We start from the raw sequence: 21,183 nt of genomic DNA on the forward strand, positions 1-21,183 counted from the left end.
AAATTGCCTTTCAGAATGAGCTGAGCTATAGTTGGTAAGGACTGATCGCAAAGGAAGGCAAGGTGTGCAAACAAGGACACAAGAGAAGTGTTGCTAGACACGTGAGAAGAGCGTGCCGTCTTGTTCTTTCGTGTCCGTGTTTGCACGCTTTACCTTATTTTATGAAAAGGAATTGCCCCTTCGCCGGTGGTCATGTGCCAAATCAGTCATTGCATACATGTCCCCGCTGCGCTTTCTTCAAAACGCTAATACGCGCCTCGATTCAACCCCAGCATTGGCGACTCGTGTCCCCCTCGCGGCGTCGTTAGGGTCGTCCGGAGCTTGCAGCCCGCGTGCTGCCCACCGGCCAGTCGTCAGATCGATGTTGCGCCCCGTACGCGGCCGCTGCTCAGAGCTGGCGGCGGTGCCGGGTGCCGGCGAAAGCCCGAGCCGTTGCAGCCTCGATGCCTGCCGGCGGCACCACGTGCTGGGAAGAGACTTCACAGTGGGCACTGGAGGCGCGCTCCAAGGTCACGCTGCCTGCCGCGGCAGCCAAGCGCAAGAACTCGCTGGCCAGCGTGCTACGCGACGCAGAAGTGGCTCTCAACCACAGGTGACATTTGCGTGGCTCCATCGTGCTCGTCGGTCGATGAGTGGCTGAAAAGCTCTTCACTGTGCGGCTCGAGGCACGCAACCGTGAAAAGCGGCGTGACGCCGTGCGCTCTGCCCGGAATACTATTAGGGGTTGTCGCCGTAAGAGCACCTCGCCCATGGCAAACAGCCTGTTGGTTTAGCGTCGACGCGCTCCGCTTATTTGAGATGACATAGGTCGTCCCACTATCCTAAATGGGTAACCAACTTGTTGCACTGGAAGAACCCACAGACGAACATGTTGGAATTTTCGAGGTGCGGCGATAGGAGAACGGTGCCGATCTTGATGGCGCGCTCTGTTGTTGTGCTTTCTATGTCTCTCCTTCACTGTCATGCACTGTTAACACGAATGGAAGGGGGGTTTTTTCGAGGGCCGGGCTGGTTTCTTTGTTAGAAACAACAAAATGAATCCAACAAGCAATTAGGCCACGGAAAGCATAGCAGACATTAATTGTTGTCTTTAACTGTGGCTGTAGTAATTATGACGATAATTGAGATGAATTAATGTGGACGAAAAATAACTCTTTCCGTCGGCGGGATCCGAACCCACGACCTTCGAATTACGCGTCCGACGCTCTACTGACTGAGCTACAATGGAAGGCGCTCTCAATAGCTTGCCGCACGAAGATATACCTGCATTCAGCGTCACATGTATGCAACAAAAAGTATGATATTGTAATGCAGCGAACTTTGGTTTTTGAATAGAACTTCTGACTTGCCCGTTGGGCTGAATACGGGATCATTGGCGGTCCACCGACACGATTCCGTTGTTTGTACTCAAACTTGTTTTTTCCAGTACTTGGAGCGTCCTGTATGCGGGCAAGCGTAAAGCTAAATCACCCTTCCAGGAGCACCTATTCGGTGCTACCGGTTCGGACCATAGCTGTCGATACTGACAGATTGATGCAAGGAAGAGGGAATGATGCGATGCTAAATTAGTAGCTCTGGAGTGATAAAATCTTGTTGATCTTTTGAGCTGAACTTCTATGTGACAAATATAATTTTCCTCCGCTGTATTTCAATCTAGTAGTAATTTCTTCTTGTACCATCCACTCGCCAATACTGGCAGCATCACAGACCCGTGGTCATGACCAGAATAGCGCTTACAATCTGTCATAACGCACTTACGAGATCAATTACAATTACGAGCAGCAAAACAGTTGGCTGATACGCTGTGTAAAACACGAGACGAACAGCGATGTATCGGGGCTTGAAAATGGGCTTCTGCATTGAATTGTGCCGAACAATGGACAACGATAGGTTCAGAGGCGATGTGAACATATGACTGACGCCATTCCATGTCTTACAATTTCTCTACTAAACGGTGAGGTTCTGTATACGCCTAGTTACTTATGGAGCTGGCCCCTGCTCGCTCTCTTTCACGCATAATATTGTACATTGAAGCCTCGGTATCTCGAACCCACCTTATAATCGAAAAATACGTTTAGGAAAAAGTAACCTCATTTCACTTGTAATTTGTGCCAACAGAAAATTTTCAAGACATTACGATCGAAAACAATTTATTTGGATATAAGCAATATCTACTCACATTAATTATTAATGTACCACACTTCATCTTATTCTAGCAACATACGTACTTGAAAAATCTCATTAAAGTACTGTAAGTGCAAAACGCTGCACTGCTCTGCATAAATGTCATGAAACTATCACGCCCGACAAACAAACTGAAGTGAAGCGTAAAAGACGTTGCGTCACCGATTGACGTTTCAATTGGGACACAAGTTGGTGTAATATACGTGATTCTTCTGGTAGACGAACGACTGCATCGCCAGAAAGTTTAGTATAAAACTCAGCGACGTACACAAAGTATATTCTTTCCGCATTGGGATGGCTGGAAGTCCTGCTCACGACAACTGCGAATGCAAAAAGATGGTCATGCGCCTTCTCTGTGCCTGAATGTTCCCGTTACTGTGTGGCAAGAAAGACACTCTCTATACAGTGGTTGATGAGCTGGACGATTGCCGCTTGACGGAAGAGTGTCTTGGGCAGCGGCCGCGGTCCTGCGAACCTGGTGCAGATATGGTTCAAAACTAAGTGCTCACATTGCCCTAATGAAAACCAACAGATAATAAGAATGCCGGAATATTTAAGGACTTGTGGGCTGTGCGACAAACCGAGAGTTCCATAGCGATGCATAGTGTTAGTGTCTATGCGCCTTTTTCTACGTTTTTACACCTTTTGTACTTCTATCAGCTTTTATATTGTTTATATTTTTTCCGCAGGGCGGAATAACCAGCTTGTCCATAAACTAACTAAGCTCCCTGCCTCTCCCTATATTTTTTCTCGTCCTCCTGCAGCTACGAAATGCACAAGTCCAGTTGTCCGTCACACTAACCCTTAACTTGACAGATCTTATAAGACATGTGGCACACGTTTCTGAAGCCTTGTGGCGGCGCCCACTGTCGCAGCGCCAAAGAGGTGGACTACGTGCTGGTCTACGAGTGCGACGATGTGAGCCGGAGCTACCAGGAAGCCGAATGGGAGCTGCATCGTCACTACCGCGAGCTCTACGAGAATGCCATGCGCAGCGAGGGACTTCAGATGGACCAGGAGCACATCGGCGAGTACGTCTTCCTCAAGGTGCACTGCCCCGTGCAGAGGCTCTGCCAGGAGGCCGAGAACGTGCGCCTGGACCTGCCATTAGAAGGCGTGAGTGTTGCACTACACTCCTTACACCAGTACTCGTTCTCTCGTTTTTTCTGGATGAGTGCTATAACGACAGCGCCGACCTTAAGCTAAAGGTGATAAGACGTTTAAGAGGTAAAGACAAGAAGAAAAGTTTACCTGAGAATGCTCAAGTTTGGACTAGCTTTTTTTAAAATATAAATTATATAAGGAGACGGTGCACAAATAAGGCGCCAGCTTTCTTTGGCTTTTTAATGACGGAACATACGAAATACACAGCACTGTATTACAGCACTGTAACTGATATATCAAAGAACGTTGTCAAAGCAATACGTACAAGGGCTTTAAAAAATGCGTAGTACATACGACTGATTTTCAATATTGACGCTCAGTGTTAAAAAGAGGATTTTTGGACTCACCGAACACAAGACTAAACTTTCTTTTTCTTCAGTTTTATTTGTAACCAAGGGGAAAGGGGTAGCCGTTGCCAAAAAGTGGCGACAGCTGCTTTATTTCAATAAAAAAAGGTGTTAGGAAAAAGCCATGCAGCTTAACTACAGCTGAGCCTAGTTGGTCGCATTACACTAAGGATGGCACAAAAAGATGAGACAACGTGGACAAATGAAGGCAACCGCGCTTCTTCCACTTCTTGAAGCCCTACGTTCACGCAAGGAACGAAAGTTTGGTACCTTTTGTAAGGAAAGTTTGCGTCGATTGCAAAACTTTATACATGCGGATCGCGAAAAGCATGCGTAATGGCAGAGCATGTATCAATAGATCCAGTGAAAACTTCGAAGACAGTTGACTCTTCTTCGAATTTCCCGACGTATGCACGTGCTAAATACTCGAAGTGTTAACTACCTTTCTGATTCACGGCTTTCGATGCTACTCACAAATGCAAGGTAATAAGTTCTAGAGATAGAAGAATGCTTGGCATGCCGTTTATTCATGCGCTTTGTGATGAGTTGCAAAACCGCGCCGCAGTCCGAACGCGAAACGAGAACTCGAGAAGTAGGCGGCTGAGCTCTGCTTTGAACCCGCCACGGTGCTCTAGTGGTTATGGTGCTCGACTGCTGACCCGAAGATCGCGGGATTGAATCCCGGCCGCGGCGGCCTCATTTCGATAGATGCGATATGCTGGAGGCCCGTGCACTTAGATTTCGGTGCACATTAAAGAACACCAGATGGCCAAAATTTCCGGAGCCCTTCACTACGGCGTCCCTCATAATCATATCGTGGTTTTGGGACGTGACACCCCCTCCGCCCCTCCCGCCACACACATACACACACACACACACACAAAAGAGAGAAAAAAGAGCTAGATTTCATGCAGCGAATACAACGTGGAAGCACCACTCCGTTGCTGAGTCAGTGCCGAGGTTCTGATCGCAAGGTTTCACAAGAAGCCAAACTGAGTATCGACTACTAAGAAAGGGAAAATAGACAACCACCCTTTTTTGTTAGGGTGGCTTGTTGGGCAAGTTGGTACATAGTTCTTCGTGGCACGAAGCCGCAAAGAAATCCATACGGATTTCTCAGAATGAAAGCCTCATGTCGCCGAGAAATTCGTCCTGGTCCGGGGTTCGAACCCGGGACCAACACCTTCCCGGGGCGGTCGCTCGACCAACTGAGCTAACCAGGAAGCTAGCAATTGGCAGCGCGAGGGCGAATTAATCGACAACTCGAAGCAAGTGGACACGTAATGCAAATAAGTTCTGCGCATTTTCCCTTTCTTAACCCTTCCGCCACCTTGCGGGTTTCCACAGAACTGATTTGCAGTATCGACTACTCTGTCCACGGATTCGCGACGGCGAATCTACATGGCTGACGTCGAAAGTTTTCGACCGAAATCGTATCTTTGGACGCGTGTGCGTGGGGGACCTGATCGTCCACGTCCACTCGTTCAGATGATGTGGTGGCGTCATGCGCTTCGTATGCGAGCATACACCACTCGTAGCATAGCTTTGCAAAAACTATCGTTAGGAACTTGCGCTGTCTTTAATGTCGTCGTGGTGAGCTGTGCACTGAAATGTTGAACGGCCGTTGATCGTGTTTCTTCAGCACTATTTTCTAAACCGTTGCTTGAGTTTCGCACAGGTCATGTTTAAAAGCTAGCGGCATATTTCATAGCTGTGCACAATAATCAAATATATACCCTCTTTGAACGTCTTAATGACGTTACAGCACTGTGATATGTGATACTTATATATTATTATTGTTGAGTGTTGAGTTTTTCGCACTGGCCCACACAGTAGGTGCGTTGTAAAAGGAAAATTGTCACGTGAGCGTGAAACATGATTGCGTCTGTATAAATTAACGACCCAGCGGGTAATATTCCTTGCTTCCCACAACTTAAGTAAACAAGGCGCTAAGAATAATTAATGGCTGAGTTTCAGAAATATAAAGCTGATGCTTCGTTGTAAAAATAGTATTTTTCGTTCGGTGTTTTTTTTTTAAATTAAATAAAGTAAGAAAATGTAGGGTCAAAATGACAACGTTCTTACTTCATAAGTGCTCACTGCGGTTGGCCAGACGGCATCGCTAATAATACGACCAACATCACTAGACTGCCCAAAGTTTTTTCTTGTGATTTTTTGTTTTTTCTAAAGTAAGACGATTTAATGAATACAGGCTGTGATCCCCACAGTTGATATATCTTAAAATTCTCTCGTTTATATGGCACAACACTCTTTATTAATTGTTCCATCTGTACTGCGTAAAATTATTAAATCGATTTTTGTGAGCTTGTATAGGAGCTCTAGGTAAGCGTAAAACTCCACTATGACACTACGAAGGCAGATGACTTTGACGCATGTACTGCTTGTCCGATATCTTTGCCCCTATTTACACAAGCTAATTGAAGTGTTCCAGCTTATAAATAGGCAGGATAGATGTAATTAAGAAAATACGACCGTAGGGTGCTCGTAAGCAATTAATCCTTACCATGTAATTATGCAAAGGGAATGCAAAGAGGCAAAGCCGCTGGTGAGGATCAGGTAACATCAGACCTGTTGAAAGACGGAGGAGAGATTATGTTAGAAAAACTGGCCACCCTGTATACGAAGTGTCTCTCGACGGGGAAGATACCAGAATCTTGGAAGAATGCCAACATCATATTGATTCATAAGAAAGGGGACGTCAAGGACCGGAAAAATTACAGGCCCATCAGCTTACTCTCCGTTGTCTACAAGCTATTTACAAAAGTAATTGCTAACAGAATTAATACGACATTAGAGTTCAATCGACCAAAAGACCAAGCAGGATTTCGTACAGGCTTCTCAACAATAGACCCTATCCATACTATCAATCAGGTGATAGAAAAATGCGCGGAATACAACCAACCCCTATACATAGCCTTCATAGATTACGAGAAGGCATTTGATTCGGTGGAGACATCAGCAGTCATGCAGGCACTGCGGAATAAGGGCATCGACGAAGCCTATATAAACATAATGGAAGAAATCTACAGCGGATCTTCAAGTAGAAAACAGCGCTACGAGACGGGACGAAGAAAGGGCACAAACACGGCGCTGACTATCAACCAAATGTGCTTTTATTCCACAAGTCCGCATATTTATACTCCACCATGACTAAAGAAAACATAACAAAAACCAGAAAAAACCGGTCAGCCTGCGCAAAGGCAAGAAAAAAATTTTCACCTCGACAGAAATGTTATCTCCTTCGAAAGCAGTGAAATCGAGGGGAGGCTAACACATGCCTCGCCGCCTTTACAAATGTGATACGCTTCAGAAACGAGACGCGCACGTTCGTCTAGTACTTTGATAGGAAACTCGTATCTTTAAAAGATGGCTGGCAGCCGCATTCATTGCAATGAATGGACAGTTGACTGTCTTTTGCTTGTTTGGAGACCTTGTTCGCGTGCTCGTGCAAGCGGTCATTAGCACACCGGCCAGTTTGACCAACATAGTAACGCCCGCAGGAAAGAGGAATCTTGTACACAACAGAATCGCAACATTCAACAAACTTTTGCCGGTGCTTCTTACTACATCTTTCCGTCTTGGTTTCTCTGTTTACCTGCTGACACAGGCTACCAAGTTTATTTTTGGCAGAGAATAACAACCTCACCCCAGCCCTACTGACCGCCTTTTTAAGATTATGTGCCACCTGGTGCACATACGGGATGACTGCAACTGGTTGCTGGGGGTGTGTCGGTGATTGCACAGCTGCTGAGACCCTGTTCTTAAAGCTAGAAAGGAGGCTTTCAGCGATGCTGGTCAATACAGTTTCCGGGAAACCTGCCAGCTTCAAACGGCATGTGTTAGCCTCCCCTCGATTTCACTGCTTCCGAAGGAGATAACATTTCTATCGAGTTAAAATTTTTTTTCTTGCCTTTGCGCAGGCTGACCGGTTTTTTCTGGTTTTTTGTTATGCTTTCTTTAGTCATGGTGGAGTATAAATATGCGGACTGGTGGAATAAAAGCACATTTGGTTGATAGTCAGCGCCGTGTTTGTGCCCTTTCTTTGTCCCGTCTCGTAGCGCAGTTTTCTACTTGAAGTCATGCACCAACCAGCCCAAATCCGTACCCTACTACAGCGGATCCACAGCCACTATAGTCTTCCATAAAGAAAGCGACAGAATCCCAATGAAGAAGGGCGTACGGCAGGGAGACACGATCTCTCCAATGCTATTCACCGCGTGTTTACAGGAGGTTTTCAGGGCCCTAGATTGGGAAGAATTAGGGATAAGAGTTAATGGAGAGTATCTCAGTAACCTGCGATTCGCTGATGACATTGCATTGATGAGTAACGCGGGAGACGAATTACAGCTCATGATTACTGAACTGGATACGGAAAGTAGAGGAGTAGGTCTGAAAATTAATATGCATAAAACTAAAGTAATGTGGAACAACCTTGGCAGACAACAGCGCTTTGCGATAGGTGGCGAGACATTAGAAGTTGTAAAGGAGTACGTCTACTTAGGACAGGTAGTAACCGCGGAGCCGAACCATGAGAGTGAAATAACTAGAAGAATAAGGATGGGATGGGGATCATTCGGCAAGCATTATGAAATCATGAAAGGTAGTCTACCACTATCCCTCAAGAGGAAGGTATATAGCAGCTGCATCTTACCGGTACTTACCTACGGAGCAGAAACCTGGAGCCTTGCAAAGAGGGTTCAACTTAAATGGAGGACGACGCAGCGAGCGATGGAAAGGAAAACGATAGGTGTAACCTTAAGAGACAGGAAGAGAGCAGAGTGGGTCAGGGAACAAACGGGGGTTAAGGATATCATAGTTGAAATCAAGAAGAAGAAATGGATATGGGCCGGGCACGTAGCACGTCGGCAGGATAATCGGTGGTCATTAAGGGTAACTGACTGGCTTCCAAGAGATGGCAAACGCGTGAGGGGGAGACAGAAAATTAGGTGGGTAGATGAGATTAAGAAGTTTGTAGGTATAACGTGGCAGCAGAAAGCACAGGACCGGGTTGACTGGCGGAACATGGGAGAGGCCTTTGCCCTGCAGTGGGCGTAGACAGGCTGGTGATGATGATGATGATGATGATGATGATGATGTAATTATAGTTGCAGCGATGCTTCAAATAGTTGTTAGTGAAGTTGAGCGGCCATACGCTTCGGTGGTACAATGGTTACAGTGCTGGGCTGCAGACACGACTGTCGCGGCTTCTACACCGGCCGTGACGGTCGCATTTCCATGGAGGCGAAATGCTAGAGGCCCGTGTATTGTGTGATGTCAGTGCACGTTAAAGAACACAGGATGCTACAAAATTTCGCAGCTCTCGTAATCACATCGTGGTTTTGGCACGTAAAACCTCAGATGTTATTATTTAAGTTTAGCAGCTGTTGGAGATTTCTCTTGAATGCCTCCAGGCGCGAGGCTGTTTTTTACCGTTGATTATAGCTTCAAAAAAAAAAAAAGAATGAAGTGTTCCGCACATTTCGCGGACCCATTCGAGGTTAGATGCTGGGCCCGTATTCACAAAAGCCTCTTACGCTAGAAAAGTTCGTAAAAGAAAATTTCATCCTATCCTGATGATGGCAATATCATTAGCGAACTCTGCTAGCCAATGACAGAGCGCCCTTACGAACTGGAAACTTTGTGATTTCGATGCCCGGACTTTTATGCTCATTGGCTAAACGCCAGTGGACTTGGCATCACGTTATAACCCAGGAAAACATCGTAAAACCATCTTAGACCAGCGCACTCTGGAGCCTTTCGCTCCCAACATTTCTTTACATTCTTAAAAGCTTCTATCACGAGATCAGGTGAAAAAGCAAGCGGAAAAGAAAGGCACGGAACATTTTTACACGTAATTAAAAGTTCTCTCACCGTGCCACAAAAGACAAAAGAGAAGCTGGAGTTTAGTCTGTTCTTTGCAAAAGGCAATGCTCGCCGCCTTGCGTTTCCCTTCGTTGCCGTCGTAATGGGAACGCGCTGAGGAAAAAAAAAAACAACAACAAAAAACAGTGAATATATCTTACTGCTTCGCGCTGCTCGTCTTTCTGCTCGTCGTCTTGCAGTTGCGCGGCCACGATAAAGCACAAATGGACATATTGATCCGGCATATGCGAAACATTGCGAAAAGACAGTCACGTTCATTCTTTGCGACGACACGCACGCACACAAAGAGGGGGGGAGGGGATAAAAATGCAGAGGCCACCTTCATTTTTAGCGACAACCGGTCCCGGCGTTCTTCGACTTTCCGGGAGTGGCCCGCGGTATTTGCGAATAATTATGCGAAAGCCAGTAAAGATGCAAAAGACTTGAAGCCAGAAAACAGTTCAAGCACGTGCCGTTTAAATCGATCTGTTTGAGACGACACGCCACGTCAGCTTCGGAGCCATCACGACCAGCTTTTCCCCCTTTCCGGCTAACCGGCTTCCCAACAATGATTCGGCTGCCCGTACGCGATGCACCTGTAGCCCGCGGCCTGTATCGAACGCGCTCTCCCCACACACTCGGCATTTACACGCACGCTCCCGCGGTGACATTTGCGTAGACGCCGTGGTCCACCACTCGCAATATACAAGCCTGATGCTAGCGCTGAAAGTAAGAATACGTGTCTCCGCAGAGGACGTACGCCAAACATCTGCACCATTACAGGAATTGCGAGATTACAGAACCACGCGGGTGTTGTCTGGCTCACACAGATTCCGACGATGAACGCTAATGGTCGTCATCCTCGCTATATTAGTTTACCTTGAGCTGACAGAAAAACGTGACACATATTGCGAGAATATGAAAAGCAGGGACGGCTAAATACATATCTGCAGGAGAAGAGTTCCAATCGACAGTGCAATCGGCGATAAGATGCCAGCTACCTCAAGTATCTAGCTTCGTAAACACGTCGCCGCCAAGCGTATTCACCCCTCTCGCACAAAAACAAAATAACTTTAATATCTTTTCCCAACGAAGTACGCAAATGTGGGCCAAAATGAAAACTAAGGACGGCTACATGAGGAAAGGTTAACGACGGACAGAAATAATTTTAAGTGCTTCACATCCCAAAGCTCAAAGGCGAGATAAACACGCCATTTTGTACTGACTCATGGTTAAAATAACGTAGCAGCGAATAAAAAATAAAGACGAATGATTCAGCGCAAATTTATTCGTTACTGTCAACAAGTAAATTATGCCGGAAAAGGGCGTCATGTAGAAATCTTGCTGTGCTCCTGCCTGAGAGGAGTCAGGGCTTTTCACTCGGTTGGCCAACAATGAAATGAGTTAGAGACAATTTCTCATATCTAAAAAAGAAATAGAAATTAGAAATTATAACGAGATCAAGCAGAGGGAAAAGCAATGTTGTCAAACGCCTCGGCCTGAAAGGGTCGAGCCTCAGGTCTCTCTCTCTCTCTCTCTCTCACACACACACACACACACACACACACACACACACACACACACACACACACACACACACACACACACACACACACACACACACACACACACACACACACACACACACGCCATAGTGTATGAGTCATCCGCTGTGGCTCGTACACGCTAGGAGTGGAAGGGAACGTTTCTCTGTTCTGGAGTGCTATTCCGGACACTGTCAAATTCCGCCATGTTGTCACATTCCGCCATGGATCAACACTAATTGGCCCTGAGGGCTGGTACAACATCTCTGATTGGCTTAAAATGCCGCCATTACGAAATTTGACAATATGGCGGAATTTGATAGTGTCCAGAATAGCTCCCCTGGTTCCGGGGAAGACGGGATTCCTGTTCTCTTGCTTGGCTCGCCCGTGACATTACTGGTGGAGGTGATGGGTAACACAGATGTTCGAAAATTATTAAGTAGGTAGTCTGGATGTAGCTGAAGAAGGGGAACGGATCGAGGGGCCCTTTTTTATGTAAGACACAATCGTCGGAAGTGAATAGGCACCGAGTCCAAGAAAATGTTTTATTTTTGTTTCGACTGAAATCTTGTAATTATCGGACAAAAAGAACATCAATTAACATGGATGGAAAAGCAGCTAGCCTTCGGTGGGTACATAACCCACACCCTTCGCCTTAAGCCTGCGATACTCTGCCAACTCTGCGTTCCCTTGTCCACTTTTAAAATTATTCCTGTATACGTCACCCTGGAAGTGTACCAGCGCCACTCGTTGCCATGGCGGCGAACAGCATTCTTTTTGCCAAAGAGCGTCACGTAACATGTGATCTTTTTACGAACTGACAGGCGACCTAAAAACCTTCGCATGCTACCTAAAGGCAACAAACGTCTCAATGGCTGCGCGTACATTCCTACGACCATGTCCCAGAGTGGAGAATTCCAAAAGTGACCGGAATGCAAGGTTCTATCTGATACACTGAAATCGCCTTTGTTAGCTTATCTTAAAAACTGCGGCATGCTAAGAAATTATCACCACAACCTGGGCGAAAGAGGGACGGTTCCAGGGTAGCTTTGTGCAGGTAATTAAAGTTCTGTTACATTGCTCACTTGTGTATTTGTCTTTTTAGGAATTGGTCTGCCAGATGTGGCTGGCTACCCGCGTAGTGTTTGTCGTCTATATACACACGTATTCAACTTTTTTCAACGCATCCGCATAAAAAAGAATCTGATCTTGTTTCTTAACGCAGCTTCTCATCGAAGACAACGAAGACGACGAAGAACAGCAGTGGATACACGAGAAAGTAGCAGCAATGTTCGACATGGGCGTAAATTGTAAGTTTCCTTTTGTCTCGATCTCAAACAAGACTAACGAAAACATGCACTTTGCTGTCCCTAATCTATAAAGGAATGCATTACGTAAAAATAGATAGTAACAGCGCTTGCAAGTGAAACAAAAAGAAGACAAACAAAAGTTCTGACTAACAACTCAAGCGCTTTATTACCAGAGTGGTTTTATTGTATTTATCATTTACCAGGACAGCCCTTTATGCGTCGGCACATCTTCGATCGCCCTGCTTGGTAGAATCAGTTTCTTGGATAGGCAATTATGCTATGGTATATTATTACAATCATTCATTACTTTCTCGTTTCTCAGTGTTGTTACTTTTTTATATTTATTCCAGTAGAGCGATGAAGGCGTTGAGCTGTTATTCAGCGCTCGTGTTTTGTCTTGCTGCCACGCCGTTTTCGCCCGCGAAAACAAGAAAGCAAAAATAAAGCCTCTTCGCATCTTGTACACCGTCCTTACAAGTAAACAAGGATATTTTGTACATTGGTATTCGAGACACGGGACTGTTAAACACTTTGTGACACGCCCTTGCTGTCAACGCATGAGAGGCTCAGGCGGAACGATTGCCCGCATGTTAGCCAGGGAAACCCAGCCTGCTGCATCACGACCACCGTTGGCGTATCCGAAGGTGGGGGTTCAAACCCTCGAATTTTATTCAATTTTGAATGTGTATATTACACGCACACATGCAAACGCACGCACCAACCTACATAATGTGTGGTCGACCCCCCCCCCCCCCCCCCCCCTCCCGCCCGGGTAAAAGTTACTGGCTACGCCCCTGACCACCACCACCACCTCCTCTTCACAACAGCTACTTGCAGGTAGCTCCGATCTAACAAAACATCGAATGTGGTGAGCACAGATTCAGAGTGTTTACGAATGTTTATTACTCAGGCTGTGTTATAAGCCACAACTTGACTACAAAAGAGCTATTCCATGCCGATCCAAGCCCTTAGAATACCAGTCGTACAAGGCCCCACCGTCTTAGCTAAGAGACCAAGGTGTTGGACTGCTAAGCTCGAGGACGCGGGTTCAGTTCCCGGCCATGGCAATCGCATTCACATAGGCGCGAAATGCATGAACACCCGTGCACTTAAAAGTAGGCGCACGTTAAAGAACCCCGCGAAGTCAAAATTATTCCGTAGCCGACCCCCATCCATCACTGCGGTGTTCCTAATAATGATATCGTGGTATTGGCACGTAAAGTGGTTGTGGTGGAGATCATGTTGCCACAAGCGGGGTTAGCCTGGCAGAAACTGCTAACTAGGGAGAACAATGATAAAACCAATTCCTCTGAGCTTTGCTTCAGCACCCTAAACTTTCTTTTACTGCGCAGCTTATCGGACCACAGTACCTGACAACACACGTTTATGTATTTCAAAGTGAGTCTGCTGCATCAATTTGAGCCCCATGACAGTCATTTAGGCGCGAAAAGAGCGAGAAAACGCAAGCCAGGGATCAGACTTGGTTCGACGGTATCTTTGAGAAACGTCGCCTTACATATAAGACTGTATCGCACGCTTGGGGCTAAAAAATCAGTGAGATAGTTGTTTCACAAGTTTGCGCTTTTTGAAAAGTATGCGCGGCGTCAAAAGTAAACCTGCTGAGGCCGTAGATGCTTTTCTAAAGCTCATTATTTAGGATTGACTGAATTACATGGTCGCTTTATTTTCCATCACCAAAGCTATAGCAACGCATTCGCAGTGATGCTAACGAGGACTTCTGATTTGGAGCAACTTTTTGTAGCAGCAAGATTTTCGTTTTGGAGCACTTTGAAGCAGCTAAAATTTCCATCTTGGAGCACTTTGGAGCAGGTAATTTGGCATCTGGGAGCACTCTGGAGCAGATATTTCACATCCTGGAGTACACTAGAGAAGCAAGTTGCATTTACATTCAAGAACCTGAATAATTATTATGGGGCTCTTATGAAAAGCAAGAACTATTTCGATTTATTGCAAATCTCATGGAGGAAATCATCTCAGGAGCTCTCCTTATTTCACTCGATAATGCACAAATAAGGGCGTCATGCAGCTAAGTGTTATAGGATAACCTCTTCAGCGTCTTTCCGCTTGTTTCTTCCTTCCTTCCTCTTCAGCGATTAATTTCGACACTAGCAAATAAACAGAATACTGGATGAATAAAATTGTACTTTATGAAATAGCACTCTGAAATACGTCTATGTGGTTTTCAACAGGCGTGGTAGACAAACGCCGCGACGTCCAACAGTGCCTCAATGCTAAAAAGTCTCACTGTCCCTAATGCATATCCCTAAGACGACAGTGGGCCTTCCGACACCAGGGCCGTCAGCGACGGGCCCGCTACTGACAGCTGCGCATATTAAAACCGAATTGTGGCTGCTGCGACGAGGAGGCATGCTTTTAATAATGAGAATAAATTTTTTAAAAAGCAATAAAAAAATTCGAATTGGGACCCTAGCACTCACGAGCTTGAAAGGGCAGGGCCTTTTAGAGGGTATTTACCGCAAGAGCGATTACAAACCCAGATGTTATGGTGGAAGGAATTACGAAAAAGTCCTTCTGGATGAAGATTCATGGATAAAAATATGTTTGAAGGAAAGTGTAAACGATTTCCCACCATTCACGTGCTCTTCTATTGACGCGAAGCACGGAAAATTCGATATTGTTCGAATTTCCGAACCTGCACTCATTGCTTCATTCATCTCTGTAAGCTATCTTCAGACGATTACAACCTAAAGCCTTTCTTTACGCACACTAACAGCTTTAAATACATTTTTCTAGAGTTATTGAAAATTGGAACGAATTACCCGGTAGTGTTCGTAAATTGGCACTGTCGGATTTTGTAGAATCGCTGTGATGAAAATATTCCTGTTTTCTCTCTCTTTTTTTTGTTGTTCTGTTCTGTTGTTTTTACTGTGGTGTCAACCTCGTGACCTGTGTATTTGCTTGTGTAAATGTACTCCACTCTCGCAATAGCCCTACATAGGGCTGCAGTATTTGAAAATAAATAAATAAATAAATAAATAAATAAATAAATAAATAAATAAATAAATAAATAAATAAATAAATAAATAAATAAATAAATAAATATCTATTGCTGGCGTTAGCGGATTTTATTGTTCGATGTCCAGAAACAGAAGTGGCAGACATTAGCGGCACGCGTGTAGTTATTAGTGAGCAATGCTTTAATTACGTGCCGTGCGATGCTTGAAACGAGCGATCAGCAGCAACTGACGACGTCTGCCGATGAATTGTCGCCACACTGTATCTCGCTACCGATTGGCCTAGACGTCACGAGCCTCTGCGGAGAGCGCATTTTGCCGTCGAGCCGACTTGCACAGCAGAAGATGCGTCAGCATGGCATGGTGGCTCATACTCGGGACGCACGCGCGAGCGCTGTTTATTCAGCGGAATAATTCTTGGTCCGTGGTTGTGACGTCGGCGGCCCCGAGATCAAGCTGCACATGTTTTGACGCGCCGACGGTGCGACTGCCGGTGATAGACACCCCTAAACCCGAGACTCTGGCTCAGTTTGGCGCAATTTGCATCGATATTATCAGGATGGTGCATTAAATCCAATTTGGCGCACTTTGGCGCAGTTGGCGCAAGAGTGGAATCGCTGCAATCGATATTGATATTTCGGCTCCCCATTGGTGGAATTTCACTAAACGGGGGATTACATTATTTATTTATTTATTTATTTATTTATTTATTTATTTATTTATTTATTTATTTATTTATTGGTACTGCAACCCCTATCAGGGTTTTAGAAGGGTGGAATACAGCACATGAAAGAAAATACAACATAATGGCACTCAGAATATATTGTACATGCAAAGGTTGCATAAGCAGAAATATTCCTATGAAAGGTTTTGTTGCTCGAATATGCTTGCGTTTATTTTTCTATGAATTAGCACATCTGTTGTGTGGTTGTATGAAATGTTCGCGCTGTTTCTGAAAAGTTTTCTTTTTTTATGCTAACATCCGTAAGTTCTTCGTTCTTTTATCGTGTATGTCTTATTAAGTTATCTGTAAGTGAGTTATGTCGAATGCGTGCTTTCCTCTACGATACCCTCCGGTGTATGAGGTGGTTGGCTCCCCTCAAGCCTGGAGATCTCTGGCCCTAGTATTACCGGCAGTTTGTTGTTGTTGCAGAATAGATTCAATTCAGTCGTTCTGTCCTAGCGTTACATATTCACTAATAGCTACATATTACCGAAATTATTTCCTATAGCTTCGTGTATACTTCAGTTTTACTTGGTGAAGGTGGTTACGGTTGCACGATGTCACTTGTGTTTCTGTGTGCGTTTTTGTGCGACAGCACGGACACTCAGCGCCCCTTTCCAATGCCGATGCAAAGAATGGTTTTTCGGCACAAAGGACCAATCGACCTACTTCCGGTCATCCATACGGTGCCTTTTGGTAAGTGACAGAGAATGCTCGTTGATATGATCAGCTTTTACACGAACATGCATATATTCGATGCGTGTATCAGTGGTTTAATACACGTCAACACTGATTTACGATACTATACAATAGAAAAAAAACTGTGATAAGACTAGAATGTCTTACCTCAAGATAACTGTAGACTTTCATTTGTGCGCGTGTGTGTTGTGAACAGAAGTAGCAGCTTTAGTCACTAATGGTAAACGAGCGACGCCTAATCTTTTTCTTATGCGGCGTGAAGTGTCAAAACAGTCAATTAAATAAGTTGTCTGATGCAGTTCTAATTTAATGCTTTGTCCGCCGGTATATGATAAAGAAATATGCGGAGACAAAGAATTGCCACATAGTCATTTCAGTCACGAGTTTTAATCTTCTGCCTAGAAAAAAATTACGCGCTCAGATATTTCTATGCAAAAATTCTAATTTTTAATGAAAAGAGCCCAGCGCTGCACCGTGAACGCTATACAATTTCGGTAACATAAGCACACCATGCATGATTCTGTATCTTTATTTCATAATGACGGACAGCCATTTAACAAAAAAAAAGAAACCTAGGTGCTTGTTCATATTGGAAGCTGCCTTACCGGAGAGCATTCGTAGAGGAAGTAAAATGTTAATTGTGCGTGGTACGTATGGGCATAAAAAGAATATGCACCGTCTTTGAATAAATATTTTCTCGGAAAGGCTTCAGTGCCCGCAAAGTAACTGGAGGTTAAGTATATTGCGTCTGTCGTATTGCTGTTCGCCACAAAAGGGCTCCTCAGAGCGCATGGAGGTGTTTGAAGGTTCTGTTGTATAGGATTTGTAACTGTCGCAAAAGCGTTAAGCGAACAAACTAGCCAAACAGTTTTCTAGAAAATAATATGAACGGTATTTCACGAATTTTAGCAGCCAATACACCGCACCTACTTTCATATTTCACGTGGCCAAAGAAAAAAATAACGAAAAGGCTGTTTCCTATCTATGTGGCGTCAACGAGGCAAAAGAGGTCAGCCGCAGTATTGATGATTCGTTTACACGCTTACATCGGATATCCAGTGATAAACATTGGTGTGACTGCGAGAGCAAGGACGGATAGTTATATGACATTAGTCACCCAATTCCCACTGCAATTTGGCGCCGGTTCCAAGAAGCCATGCTAATTATATATATTTAGCCCATGACTCGAAACTCGATGCGACATTATCGGAGACTTTATAAGCCGCGGCAGCAAAGAATAAATTTACTTGGGTAAACAAACAACCAAATTACTATTGTGTTGACCATGGTCCTTCTTGCCTGTATATTTGAGATTTGTGATGCAACGTGGTGGAAGTTGTTATCAATTTTATATTTCATTTGCTTGCCTTTTTTTATTTTCTTTCGCAGTGTTCATATGTAACAGAGACAAAGCGATCTTGCGTTATCTCTCTTGCACTATATAATCATCATCATCAGCCTATCTACACTGCAGGGCAAAGGCCTCTCCCATGTTCCGCCAATCAACCCGGTCCTGTGCTTTCTGCTGCCACGTTATACCTACAAACTTCTTAATCTCATCTACCCACCTAATTTTCTGCCTCCCCCTCACGCGTTTGCCATCTCTTGGAATCCAGTTAATTACCCTTAATGACCACCGGTTATCCTGCCGACGTGCTACGTGCCCGGCCCATATCCATTTCTTCTTGATTTCAACTATGATATCCTTAACCCCCGTTTGTTCCCTGACCCACTCTGCTGTCTTCCTGTCTCTCAAGGTTACACCTATCATTTTCCTTTCCATCGCTCGCTGCGTCGTCCTCAATTTAAGTTGAACCCTCTTTGTAAGTCTCCAGGTTTCTGCTCCGTAGGTAAGTACCGGTAAGATGCAGCTGTTATATACCTTCCTCTTGAGGGATAGTGGTAGACTACCATTCATGATTTGATAATGCTTGCCGAATGAGCCCCATCCCATCCTTATTCTTCTAGTTATTTCACTCTCGTGGTTCGGCTCCGCGGTTACTGCCTGTCCTAAGTAGACGTACTCCTTTACAACTTCCAATGTCTCGCCACCTATCGCAAAGAGCTGTTCTCTGAGAAGATTGTTCCACATTACTTTAGTTTTATGCATATTAATTTTCAGACCTACTCTTCTACTTTCCGTATCCAGTTCAGTAATCATGAGCTGTAATTCGTCTCCTGCGTTACTCATCAATGCAATGCAGGGCCCTGAAAATCTCCTGTAAACACGCGGTGAATATCTATATAATACTATAGGCTAATTATGATTTCTTATCATATTTTTGTAACCCTATCTAACAATTATTGTATACTTGTGTGCACTCTATTGTATTCTTGTGTAGACTCTAACTATTGTGTACTCTGTAGACTCTTTAAACCCACTCATGTAAAAAACCCTGACGGGATTGACAGTATTACTAAATCAAAAAAATTGAAACCAAAATGCTCGTTGACTACCACCACTTCACCACCCACATCCAGCAGAATATACCACCGAATTTTACGCCATGTCTCGAGGCAACACTACCTAAAGAAAACGAAAAAAGAAATGACACTTAATACCGCACACATAGTAGCGACAGTGGATCGAACCGATCGACCGGCCTTGCCAGCTACCTGGAAACGAAGGGTGCACGAGGCAGCGTGCGCGCCCATAGGCCCTCACCCGTGCGCGTTTCACGACGTCACCACCGCGACTGCATGGCGTTCAAACAGGCCGCTTTCTATGTAAAAGAGAGCTGAATCTTTAAATAGCTCTCGTGTGCTGCAAGCAATAGTGCTTGATTCTTTATATAGCATCGACCGAGGTGCACGCACGACGCCTACTGCGCACTCCGCTTCTCAACTTCTCATTGTTCCGACCGCTCAATGTTCAGTGTTCCGTGTTCCAATAAGGGCATAAAAATAGCCTTCACTTATTTTTCCTTGCTTGCCTTTCCCTTCTTTCTATACTCTTTGCAGCACAGTGGGTAAATCATCTTATTCGACACTGTGCTTCTTGCATTTCTTAATCATGAAAAGAGATATAGATAAAATGATGATATGCCGGCTAGGCTGTTGATATCGCAGGCTGTGTTCAGACTGGAAAAAAAAAATATTGAAGCAGCTTCACCGACCTAACGTCGCGAAGGCTGGTTAAATAGGGGAGCTGGTGGCATCATTTTGCTATTTAATTGCTTGACTTTACTCTATAGTAGTTTTGGCACCATCTGCACTGTTTAATCGGTCTTCGCGACGTGCACCGGAGGTGAGTAGTGGGGCTTGCCCAATTCCTGTGGCACATACCCGCAAGGAGCTGTTGACGAAGGCAGGAGCCCTACCGAAGAAATAAACATCCCAGTACGTTCTTCCGTCATTTTCAACGTCACACACACACGTGTGTGTGTGTGCGTATCTCTCTCTACTATATATAAATATATATATATATATATATATATATATATATATATATATATATATATATATATATATATATATATATATATATAATAACTGAACGTGTGTGCATTGAACCTACATCTTGTTTATTTTTATTTGCAGACACACCATGTACTTACAAACATCGATATTGCCAAAGACGAGACTTCAAACCCTGCAGAGTACCACAAAAAGAAAGGTAACTATTTTGGCAGCGCAGGCTCCCATCGCCAGCATGCCGAGAGAAATTGGCAGCGAGAGAACGAGACGAACGCAACGTGCATGACTATCAGCTGGGCAGCGTTACTCTTACCTTACTTTACTCACTGTTGTCAGACCTTCTCTTCAGTCATGTTATATTGCCTAACGTGGCTGATGGTTTTACAAATATCATTCGACAGGGGGGCTACTCAGGATGTCAACTACGTTATAAACGAGAAGCAATTTGTTCCTGCAAGTATTAAACGACGGAGAAAAATGATTCCTCTCACTTTTTTTCTACTTCCCCCCCGGACTGTATGCCAACAAAAATCTTATACACGTTCAACAATAAATTCCCTGCAATGAACTTAACGTGTGAAACGTACACGTTGTATCCCGATGAAGTGAACGAGCGTCGCCGAGTCATTACCTGGCATGCATTGCCGGCACCTACAGGACACCAGAGGGGCAACAGAACAACAAAGCTAGGGCTCGGACTGGTCCGTGTGTTGGCGACTCGCCGATACCGAACGTGCTTGGAGTGTACAATATAGGTTGTTCGCCAAGATGGCCAAACGAAGCAACGACTTGAATCACCAAAGCCAGGTCGAAAACAACTCTGAAGGCCTGACAGTGCACCTGCTAGATGTCTTCGTTATTGTTCTGTGACAGCAGACGACGCAAGCACGCCTGTACAATTGAGCCACTATAGTT

General features: G+C 44.8%; 1 protein-coding gene and 1 non-coding gene across 2 annotated transcripts in view; one reads left to right on the forward strand and one right to left on the reverse strand.

Annotated features, from left to right (window-relative positions):
- Positions 1–380: 380 nt before the first annotated feature.
- LOC119381080 (anoctamin-7-like) overlaps positions 381–21,183 on the forward strand; it is a 59,685-nt gene continuing 38,882 nt past the window's right edge. The window contains exons 1-5 of the mRNA XM_049412213.1: positions 381–592; positions 3,060–3,300; positions 12,348–12,432; positions 16,748–16,848; positions 20,392–20,467. Coding sequence (XP_049268170.1) covers positions 444–592; positions 3,060–3,300; positions 12,348–12,432; positions 16,748–16,848; positions 20,392–20,467 — 652 coding nt within the window. The 5' untranslated portion in view covers positions 381–443. The remainder of the gene's footprint in view (positions 593–3,059; positions 3,301–12,347; positions 12,433–16,747; positions 16,849–20,391; positions 20,468–21,183) is intronic.
- Trnap-ggg (transfer RNA proline (anticodon GGG)) lies at positions 4,845–4,918 on the reverse strand. Its single transcript has one exon. It is a non-coding gene; the product is annotated as a tRNA-Pro (tRNA).

This window comes from Rhipicephalus sanguineus, chromosome 2, assembly GCF_013339695.2.
Source record: "Rhipicephalus sanguineus isolate Rsan-2018 chromosome 2, BIME_Rsan_1.4, whole genome shotgun sequence".
Classification (NCBI taxonomy): Eukaryota; Metazoa; Arthropoda; class Arachnida; order Ixodida; family Ixodidae; genus Rhipicephalus; species Rhipicephalus sanguineus.